The sequence below is a fragment of the Poromitra crassiceps genome, assembly GCF_964638095.1.
Source record: "Poromitra crassiceps genome assembly, chromosome: 14".
NCBI classification, from domain to species: domain Eukaryota; kingdom Metazoa; phylum Chordata; class Actinopteri; order Beryciformes; family Melamphaidae; genus Poromitra; species Poromitra crassiceps.
This window is the reverse complement of record NC_139633.1, coordinates 29,219,016-29,231,104: the sequence shown is the minus strand read 5'-3', so window position 1 is coordinate 29,231,104 and position 12,089 is coordinate 29,219,016. Positions and strand designations below refer to the sequence as shown.

The 12,089-nt window shown below is 41.7% G+C and overlaps 1 protein-coding gene across 1 annotated transcript in view; it reads right to left on the bottom strand.

Annotated features, from left to right (window-relative positions):
• Positions 1-3,867, bottom strand: part of LOC310789122 (protein NLRC3-like) — a gene marked incomplete at both ends in the record, with an annotated part of 126,101 nt that extends 122,234 nt beyond the window's left edge. Inside the window, 2 exons of the mRNA XM_083650716.1 lie at positions 3,092-3,170; positions 3,830-3,867. Coding sequence (XP_083506842.1) covers positions 3,092-3,170; positions 3,830-3,867 — 117 coding nt within the window. The remainder of the gene's footprint in view (positions 1-3,091; positions 3,171-3,829) is intronic.
• Positions 3,868-12,089: the final 8,222 nt, after the last annotated feature.

Below are 12,089 nucleotides of genomic sequence, written 5' to 3'. Positions count from 1 at the left end.
AAATGTTTGTTGCATGGTGAAAGAAAAATAAAGTATACAATCTATTTCTTAAATAACTCATGCTCAATGGTCCCTAAACTTATGTAATCTTATGTACCCCTTGAGCTGTTTTGCCATGCCAGTAGTAGTCTACCCTCTCACTCATGCGTGTTGATTCTGCTAAATTTGTTCTATTATTATTCATAATATATATATATATTTTTTTACGATATCATTTTTTTTTGACGATACGCATATCGTGACGTTTTGATATCGCGATATATCGTGCAACGAAATATCATGACACCCCTAGCGAATACACTATGTTACTGCATGCTGCAGATCTCTCTCTGGGTCTGGGAGACTCCCCTCAGCCAGCTGGGGACGGAAGTGAACCGTTCACTTGGCCAGTGATTGGCCAGTGGTGGATTCAGTCTCCACCACTCAGTAACGACTTTGCAATCTGCGATCAGACGACACGGGAGTAGTGTCCTCTAGAGAGAGAGTGGCGTCAGCGGAGGACCAAAATGTGAGACTCATTAGCCAATGAACAGCCAGGAATGGGTCTCGCGCTACTTTTGCATGCTAAAATAAAGCTGATAATGTACAATTTGATTCAAGGGGGTTAAAACCCTTTCAGAGTACAACACAAAAGTGCCTTTTAAACATGTTATCTGGATCATGTCAGGCTAGACAGAGCAGGATATTTTCAGGGCGGCGGTAGCATGTATCGAAAACAAGAAATGTGATAGGAAACAGCTTTAGCGAATTTGTAACCAAACAAAAACAAATCAAGTCATATCTGACTAGTTTTAAATTTATTTCTCCCCACAAAAGTTTGATAGCCTATCAGTCAGTCAGCTCCTATCCTCTCCACAGTGTGGATGCACAGTCACACAACACTGCCTCCCTATGGCTGCCTCACACAATAGAATTGGCTGCATCACGTTAGCGACAAATCTGGAGACTTCAAAAAACATGTCGTTTTAATGGAGTCCATTCGACAACGAGGGGTGGCAATGTGCCAAAAATGCCTTTGTTAAGCTACATAAAGCCGCGCAGTCAAAATAGTGGTCGGACTGTAGTCAATCACTGTGGGTGATTTATTTTATGACATTCAAGTCATATCTGACTAGTTTTAAATGTATTTCTCCCCACAAAAGTTTGATAGCCTATCAGTCAGAGTCAGTCAGCTCCTATCCACTCCGCAGTGTGGGCGCACAGTAGCGTCAGGGACGATGAAAATTAATTTGGGGATGGAGCCGTACGATAGCCTAAACACGCTCTGCTCATTATGAACAGCGTTAAAAATGACATGCCAAACACACACGCACACTAAACAGACATGCGGGCACTGGCAGAGAGACAAACAGGCAGATAGAGCGGCACGCATCGCGCAAAAAGTGTCAGAATCTCGGCTGCTCTTTGTGATAGTTGTTTCATTTGCTTCAGTCATCCTGCTGCCTCGTTTTCTCAGGAGAGCGCGTTTCTGCTCCACTTTCACTTTCCTTCCCCGCTGCCTCTCTCTCACTGCTCAACGCTGTGTGTGTGGACGGATCTGCGGATAATGACCTGCCACAGTTAAACAAGAGCTCCTTTTGCGCTAATCCGGATCTTACACCGGCGAGCGAGGTGAATAAGATACGGACTCGCGGGAGTGCGCGTAGGCCGGCTAATTGTTGTTTAACATGCAGGCCAACCGGCTAGGAGCGGGTTATAATACGGATTCCACTGCATGTTAACACATTGAGTGCCACAGCGCTTCAGTAAAATTGTCTGGAGCCTGTGCCAGATTCACTTCCATTCAGTTGAAAACAGCTATAGAATTTTTTCTATTAGGGCTATATTGACAGGGCTGGACTCTAATGAAACATTGGACACTCCTGCTTCTTCCAAAGAAGAAATTTTGTTTCTAGACAGTTCCATTATGAAATGACAGCCTCTGAAAGAAGAGCACTTTCAAGGGTTTTCTGCTGTCTTTTTTTACTTTTCAAGATAAAGTCACTTTTATGAATACTTTTTGCACTCTAATTTCAAGCACATTCACTGACTCTAGCTACTATTTTCTGATGTAGTGACATGGTGTAGTTCTGTGCAGCCTGCGTGCCCCACCCCCCTCTCCCCCCCCCCCCCCCCCCCTGAGCTGCGGGCTCCTCCCCACACGCACACAGTCTGTTTTCTCAGCCTCCGTTTTTGCCCGGATCCCAGCGCAACAAGGAAATGCCAAACGGGACTGAAGGAAAAGGTTTGGCCGTTCGGCTTCGGGTGCTGCCTTTCTGGCAGGGAATCGTGTGGAGAAACTATATGCAGACAGATAGACAGAAGCAGAAGAGCTCAGTTGTGGGCGCGGATCGCAGCCAGCTGCAGACAGAGCAATCTATATGGCTCTGGCTGCAGCATGCATCGGTTTCGCTTTGATCACGGCTTTCTCTGCTTTCTCCTGCACAAAGTAAAGGATCTGAGGTGGGTGGTGCAGCTCCCGTGTAGATGTTTAAGGTGGCGCCGTGTGATCCCTTGAAGGGATTCATGCTCACTGGCTGGGTACGACCTTAAACAGCAGAATTATGGAATAATATGAATTATGATTTTAGGACGTCCACAGACGTCCTTGGCACTCCTCGTTACTTTTTTTTAGGACGTCCACAGACGTCCTTGGCACTCAATGTGTTAAGAAGTGGCTAAACTGTCTATTTTGCTGCAACTCGACAGTGCTGCTTAATCCAGGACCTTACTTCCTGGAACTCTTGAGAGTAACAAAACTGGTCCATTGGAGTAAATGGAGATGTCGGGACTCTTCTATCTAGATGGCTCTGCATGGGAGGCGCAGCCCATTTTTCAAACTGCTCTCTCATTGGTCCTATGACCTGTCACTCATTCAATTTCAACCCGCCTAGACCCGCCCTCAAACCCCAGCAGTGGCTGTGAAGTGGCACAGACTAATTTGTGTAGTATGGGGAGCGCAGCGATTCAACATAATATTTGAGTCTGGGGAGAGACTAGGGGAGAAACAACAACAACAACAACAACAACAACAACAACAGACTGTTATAAGACCAGAGTACTTGTTTTGTATTTCAGTAGCTGCAGTAAAATGTGTTGTACATTTACACACCATAAATATGGAGTCTAGGTCTGTTTGAAGCTCCTGGACAGACTGACCACTGGGAACCTCTGACCTCTCCTGGTGGACTCTGGAGAACACATTAAGTATTAGGTCATGTAATGACACACACACACACATACATATGCACGCACACGCACACACACGCATGCACACACACACACACACACACACACACACACACACACACACACGCGCGCGCACACACACACACACACACACACACACACACACACACACACACACACACACAGTGATATCCACTGTAAATTAGGGATGCACGATATGGATATTTTTCAGCTGATACGATAACCGATAATTATCTGCTTCTCCTGGCCGATAACTGATACAATAACCGATAATTATTTCACATCTTTGTATTTAAAGAAATAAGTTCTTAACCTGTATTTATTGCACACCTGGGGTGACAAAAGACAGATGTGTTGAGCAAAGATGGATGACTTAAAAGACTATTCCATAGCTCTGACCTAACCAAATCTAACTGACATCACTACTGTGAACACAAAACAAAGAACATTCCTGATATAATATATATGATTGTTTTAGTAAAGTATCACTCAATTAATCAATACAAAAAATAAAGGCTTTTATTGAACTGAACCGCTTAGTCTGCAGATAAAACACAATGACAAAAGTCATATCCTAGTAATTCAGAACAGCAGTCCCACTCCTTTGAAATCCTCTACCAAGTTTAGAGGTAAATCCTACTTTATACCTCCGAAGTACAGAAACCCATCTCTGGACATTTATTGTAGACTGGTTGAGAGGGATGCGTCTACTATCTTTAGTAAAAGAAAGGAGTACAAAGTGAGGAATAATCTATCTAAGGAACAACTGGATGAACTTAAGGCTATATAAGGGATGATAAAACATTGGTGGTTCAGAGTGCAGATAAGGGGGGTGCTATCGTGGTCCTCAACCGTGACTCATATGACAGGGAAATTTAAAAGCAACTCAACAACTCTTAAGTTTTACAGAAAGTTGGATCACAACCCCATTTCTGTCTTTAAGACACAGGTTCACAGTCTACTCAACCAGCTCCTTGAAAATAAACTTATCACGAAACCTGAACACGCATTTATGAAAGTTGAGTATCCCATCTCACCTGTATTTTACACCCTTCCTAAAATTCATAAATCATTTGTGGACACACCCCCTGGACGCTCCATAATTGCTGCTATGGGTTCTTTTAATGTCCCTCCTTGTGCGGTCTATAAAAAAACACCTAATCTTCGTAATATGCTGGTGAGATCAGACCTGCTCCCTCTCCCGCTCCCCCTCTCACTTTCTCAGTCAATTCCTCTCAGGCAATTACAGATGTGGGAATTGCCAACAATGTCATTTCACCTATAAAACTAAGACCTTCAACCATCCACACTCGGGTAAAAGGCTTCATTTCGAGGGAATTATAACATGTAAAACACAAAATGTTGTCTATATGTTGCAATGTCCCTGTGGGCTCGCCTATGTGGGGGAAAACAACAAGAACCCTCAAAAGCCGTATCACTGAGCATAGGTCTGCCATCCGTAATCATGATCCATCCAGCCCTGTAGCTGTCCACTTCACTAAGGCTCGTCATAACGTTTCCACTCTCAGATACTTTGGTATTGAGAATGTCCATTGCCCCCAGAGGGGAGGCGACCTCGACTCTTTACTCCTGAGGAGAGAACTATTCTGCATCTACACACTGGATACCCTCACCCCTAGAGGCCTGAATGAGGATTTCAGCATTAAACCCTTCCTCTAATCTACTCATTTGTATTCGATCCTATTGTGTTTTGAACTGCTCTATTGATTTATACATGTTAAACTCTGACCCTGTTGTACTGCTGCTGCTCTATTGATTTATACATGTTAAACTCTGACCCTGTTGTACTGCTGCTGCTGTTATGATTTATACATGTTAAACTCTGACCCTGTTGTACTGCTGCTGCTGTTATGATTTATACATGTTAAACTCTGACCCTGTTGTACTTAGGGCTGGGTATCGAGTTTCGATACTTACTTGGCACCGAAATGAAAACATCGATACTAAGGGGTATCGAAGCCTCCCTTGTCAATCGATACCAATTTTCGATACCAAAACAAAACAGCGTCATTGAGCCTATAATCATGCGACATGCTTGCACACCACGCTCTAATACGGCTGGTGATTGGCTGTCATGTAGAAGCATGCGGGGAAAGTTACGCCCACTTTAGCCGGTGTGGGTTTGTTGTGAGGCAGGCAGCGTGCGGTGCGGAGACAAGTGGAACTGGGACTGGTTTCCACAGACAAGAGAAATAATCGAGAGGTGGGTCAGCTTACGCAAGTTGTTGTTGATGATGTTAGCGGTTATCAGATCCCTCAGTCTGACAGTCTGGCTGTGAGTTGTATCTAGCATTAGATCGTTTAATTAATTGGCGCGGTAACGTTATGCGCAAGCGGGCATTGTGTATTTTTAGCAACTCGTTAACAAACGCTGATGTCATGATAGTTTGTTGAATGTAAATGCGATTCACTTTGTGCCATTAAGGCTATATTGATAGGCTAGTCAATGCTCAACTATTGTCTTCCATGCATAAGGTGGAGCTGTCTCATCAGTTTTGACAAGAATGACATTCTGTTGCAGCAGTGAGCATTAAACACTGATCTGCAACGCTAGCGTTAGATGTTCAATTAATTAGCATTAACGTTATATGCAAGCGGGCAGTTATCGCCCATTATGTATTTTTAGCAACTCGTTAACAAACGCTGATGTCATGATAGTTTGTTGAATATAAATAGGATTCACTTTGTGCCATTATTGATAGGCTAGTCCAGTGGTTCCCAAACTTTTTAAAGTCATGTACCCCCTGGAGCATTCAACCTCCTGTCGTGTACCCCCTAGACCAGAGGTTCTCAAATGTTTTTCAGCCAAGGACCCCTTACAAGATAGAAAATATACCGGGGACCCCCTCATTCTGATTTGTGATTTTGGGCTAAGCTGAATTGTTTCCACGGTAACGTGCTTGACTTTGAATTTGATAGGTTTGTTATTAGAATGTAATCCATGAACCATTTTAGATTTAAAGCATAAACTATTTTCGTTGAACTATGAAGATTTTGAAAAAAAAAAAAAAAAAATTATTACATTAATATTACGTCATTTAGCAGACACTTTTGTTTTGTCCAAAGCGACTTACAATATCACAATTTGTCAACAGTACAGAAAACCACTATGCAACACAATCAATGACAGCCAAGATATTTTGATAGACTAGCACCATGTAGGAAGTAGTTTGAGAAGGAATAAGTAACATGTACCATTTTATTTTTTAATAAAAAATAAAAAAAATTACTTGCAAACTTTTCGCGGACCCCCTGGCAAAGTGCCCCATTTGCCCCATTTGCCCCCCATTTGAGAACCACTGCCCTAGACCTCCACAGACGGGCAACTCTCATGTTAAATATGAAGACATGACAATGTTTTTAACAATTTTGCTGTTTATTCAGCCTCATAAAAAGTCCTCTTAACAAATTACATGTACATTTCCTCAAGCACAATATGAATGTCTTCTCTGGAAAAGTTATACATAAAATATGAAAAAAATATCCTCATAACAGACATGCATAATACCTAAAGCACAAACTTCTCTGGAAAAGTCTCAAATAAAATATGGAAAAAATGGTCCTCTCATAACTGACATGCATTGTGCATGTCAGTTATGAGAGGACCATTTTTACCTCAAGCACAGTATGAATGACTTCTACGGAAAAGTTATAAAATATGGAAAAAGGTTTTCTCTTCATTCAGCCTTGTAAAAAGCCCTCTCATAACACAGGGATGCAAACAAATTCGCTTTTTTTTTTTTAAAGGTGACAGACACACACACACACACACACACACACTAGGGCAGGAACAAACAACTCAAATCTTACAGTAAGAGCCCTATTTTGGGATTTAAAAAAGGGGTAACGCTTTAGAATACAGCCCGCAAATAAGCATGTAGTTATAGTATAACAACGGGGTTTAGGGCTGTAGTTATAGTCTAACTACGGGGTTTAAGGAGTGAATTATAAGATCTGTACTTATAGTCTAACTACGGGGTTTAAGGAGTGTAGTTATAGTATAACAACGGGGTTTAAAGGAGGACCTACCCCCTAGATATGTATTAGAACAGTGATTTGAAAATACCTATGGAAAAAAACAAGAAATTACATATGCTCTTGTCTATACTGGACTCTTTGGCTGTTCAAGTCAAGATTCTTTTTCGGAAATCGACGCCGTTACAGTTTGCCTACTGCCTCAAAAATAATTTATTTGAGAGGGGCCATATCTTTATAAATATCAACAACTAGCCAACGCTGGTGGCCTGTTTGGAAAGAGCTTTGCTCAAAATGGTTGAAAGTTATATCAATTTGGTAATTCAGTGGCGAACTAGAAATTTAATTATTTTTCTGCATGTATCTCTATGGCAGTGTGTTAAACTACGTTACGAGAGCAAAGTGACGTGGGCTCGTTACAGCAGCACACCGCACAATACGACAAACCCTCCGTTCTGGGGTAACACAATGCGAGATTTCTCTATGTCATTCCCTCGTCCAAGTTGCCATATAGTCCCTTTTTCATTTTAGTTTGGGGGCTTTTCGTGATTCTTGTTAAAAGTTGTGCAAAAGTTTTCCTCTCAGCGCAGTGCAGGCTGCCTGCGCCTCCTCCCTCCTGCCAGACCCCGGCTGGCGAAACAGCCTGCTGCATGCATGGGGCGCTCTAACCTCACGGAGCAACAAACAAACACAGACAGGAATAGCTGGTGTGCGATTTAGAGAATACAGTCTGAGATTGGGTACAGGATTGAGGGAATCCCGCATCTGTTTGCGAAGGTGCGACTGGACAGGACGCTTTTCACAGACGGGCACAGTAGTCGGAGCGAGGCGAGTGTCTCTCAGGGCTACTCAGGGCACAGCTGCAGATCTCTCCTCCTCCTCCTCCGCGCATTCAGTCTGTCCAAAATCATTACCGATATAATCTCAGTAGGAGGGATGCAGGGAAATATGATAGTAGCCGATGTGTTTAGAGAAGCTTTGTCACGTTGTCACGTCGTAGTATAGCGTTATATTTTACATGTGCGCTAAACTGCGACCATATTTGTTTGCGGTAATATCAGACTGCTCTCTGCTCTCAGAGCACAGAGAGCCCAGCTGCTGCTGGCCTGCTGCGCGCGCCCGCGGAGCTTGGGGCTCGTCCATGTTACAGTACGACTCTCTCTCGTCTGCCTGGGCTGGAGACAGTGCTTGCAACTCGGACTGATAATATAAACATCATCATTCGAGCTTATCCAGGTAAGATATCAATAAAGTAATGACACATTCAGCGGGAAACTAACTATAATTAAGACATGTGCCAACTTTGACGACGTTTGGTTCAGTATTTTAAGAGCAAACTTCAATAAGAATAGGCTTGGAGTTCTGAGGAGCCGAAAGGGTACAGGGGGGGTAGGGGAGTAATTATCTTGAAATCCCATAGTCTTTGGGAACACTGTGACGTCAGTGTGTTCCTAATATCCCATTCATTTGAGAAAAAAAAAAAAGCAGTGTTCGACCTTTAGAGGGCGCTTATGCCAGTTATGCTGCTGAAAAATGATACAAATGGTAAAATGGCAACAGTTTGGTGTCAAATGTGGAAATTCTGACCAGAATTCTTCACACATCACCCCCAAAGTCATATATATTGGTTAAAAGCTGAAAAAAAGTGTTTTGGAGGTAAGTTCTCCTTTAAGGAGTGTAGTTATGGTATAACAACGGGGTTTAAGCAGTGTAGTTAGAGTATAACTACGGGGTTTAAGGAGTGAAAAAATACTTTAACTAGAGGGTAACAAGATCTGTACTTATAGTCTAACTACGGGGTCGCGGGCTGTATTATGAAGCAGGGGACAAATGTTTGTACTTATAGGCTAATTACGGGGTACCACACTGTACTTACAGGGTAACTATGGGGTTTAAGGAGTGTAGTTAGAGTATAACAACGGGGTTTAATGAGTGTAGTTAGAGTATAACAACGGGTTTAAGGAGTCTAGTTAGAGTATAACAACGGGGTTTAAGGAGTGTAGTTATAGTATAACAACGGGGTTTAAGGAGTGTAGTTATAGTATAACAACGGGGTTTAAGGAGTGTAGTTAGAGTATAACAACGGGGTTTAAGGAGTGTAGTTAAAGTATAACAACAGGGTTTAAGGAGTGTAGTTAGAGTATAACAACGGGGTTTAAGGAGTGTAGTTATAGTATAACAACGGGGTTTAAGGAGTGTAGTTAGAGTATAACAACTGGGTTTAAGGAGTGTAGTTAGAGTATAACAACAGGGTTTAAGGAGTGTAGTTAGAGTATAACAACGGGGTTTAAGGAGTGTAGTTATAGTCTAACAATAAGTTCAAACATTTGTCCCCTGCTTCATAATACAGCCCGCGACCCCGTAGTTAAATATAAGTACAGATCTTGTTACCCTCTAGTTAAAGTATTTTTTCACTCCTTAAACCCCGTAGTTAGACTATAACTACACTCCTTAAACCCCGTAGTTATACTCTAACTACACTCCTTAAACCCCGTTGTTATACTCTAACTACACTCCTTAAACCCCGTTGTTATACTCTAACTACACTCCTTAAACCCCGTTGTTATACTCTAACTACACTCATTAAACCCCGTTGTTATACTCTAACTACACTCCTTAAACCCCATAGTTACCCTGTAAGTACAGTGTGGTACCCCGTAATTAGCCTATAAGTACAAACATTTGTCCCCTGCTTCATAATACAGCCCGCGACCCCGTAGTTAGACTAGAAGTACAGATCTTGTTACCCTCTAGTTAAAGTATTTTTTCACTCCTTAAACCCCGTAGTTAGACTATAACTACACTCCTTAAACCCCGTTGTTATACTCTAACTACACTCCTTAAACCCCGTTGTTATACTCTAACTACACTCCTTAAACCCTGTTGTTATACCATAACTACACTCCTTAAACCCTGTAGTTATACTATAACTACACTCCTTAAACCTTGTTGTTATACTCTAACTACACTCCTTAAACCCCGTTGTTATACTCTAACTACACTCCTTAAACCCCGTTGTTATACTCTAACTACACTCCTTAAACCCCGTTGTTATACTCTAACTACACTCCTTAAACCCTGTTGTTATACCATAACTACACTCCTTAAACCCTGTAGTTATACTATAACTACACTCCTTAAACCTCGTTGTTATACTCTAACTACACTCCTTAAACCCCGTTGTTATACTCTAACTACACTCCTTAAACCCCATTGTTAGACTATAACTACACTCCTTAAACCCCGTTGTTATACTCTAACTACACTCCTTAAACCCTGTTGTTATACTCTAACTACACTCCTTAAACCCTGTTGTTATACTCTAACTACACTCCTTAAACCCAATTGTTATACTCTAACTAGACTCCTTAAACCCCGTTGTTATACTCTAACTACACTCCTTAAACCCCGTTGTTATACTCTAACTACACTCCTTAAACCCTGTAGTTACCCTGTAAGTACAGTGTGGTACCCCGTAATTAGCCTATAAGTACAAACATTTGTCCCCTGCTTCATAATACAGCCCGCGACCCCGTAGTTAGACTATAAGTACAGATCTTGTTACCCTCTAGTTAAAGTATTTTTTCACTCCTTAAACCCCGTAGTTAGACTATAACTACACTCCTTAAACCCCGTTGTTATACTCTAACTACACTCCTTAAACCCCGTTGTTATACTCTAACTACACTCCTTAAACCCTGTTGTTATACCATAACTACACTCCTTAAACCCCGTAGTTATACTATAACTACACTCCTTAAACCCCGTTGTTATACTCTAACTACACTCCTTAAACCCCGTTGTTATACTCTAACTACACTCCTTAAACCCCATTGTTAGACTATAACTACACTCCTTAAACCCCGTTGTTATACTCTAACTACACTCCTTAAACCCTGTTGTTATACTCTAACTAGACTCCTTAAACCCTGTTGTTATACTCTAACTACACTCCTTAAACCCCGTTGTTATACTCTAACTACACTCCTTAAACCCCGTAGTTACCCTGTAAGTACAGTGTGGTACCCCGTAATTAGCCTATAAGTACAAACATTTGTCCCCTGCTTCATAATACAGCCCGCGACCCCGTAGTTAGACTATAAGTACAGATCTTGTTACCCTCTAGTTAAAGTATTTTTTCACTCCTTAAACCCCGTAGTTAGACTATAACTACACTCCTTAAACCCCAAGGTTATACTCTAACTATACTCCTTAAACCCCGTTGTTATACTATAACTACACTCCTTAAACCCGTTGTTATACTCTAACTACACTCCTTAAACCCCGTTGTTATACTCTAACTACACTCCTTAAACCCCGTTGTTATACTATAACTACACTCCTTAAACCCCGTTGTTATACCATAACTACACTCCTTAAACCCCGTTGTTATACCATAACTACACTCCTTAAACCCTGTTGTTATACTATAACTACACTCCTTAAACCCCGTAGTTAGACTATAAGTACAGATCTTATAATTCACTCCTTAAACCCCGTAGTTAGACTATAACTACAGCCCTAAACCTTGTTGTTATACTATAACTACATGCTTATTTGCGGGCTGTATTCTAAAGCGTTACCAAAAAAGGTGACTGTCACCTAAATGTGACTACTTTGCATCCCTGATAACACGTGACATGCACATCAGCTAAGTACAAATGACTTCTCTGGAAAAAATACAGAAAATAAAAATGATTAGACTTTTCACCACAGACTAATGTGAGGGGTGTGCTTGACTCCCTGTGGATGCTGCAGTGCACCCAGCTTGCAGGTTTAGAGTTGTGGACAGTACTTTTGCACATACAACACACTGGGGTTTAGGGGCGTCCTTACTCCCAATACAAGTGAAGCCCATAGTAATGTAGTTCTCGTCATATTTGCGCTTCTTTTTAGCGTTAACT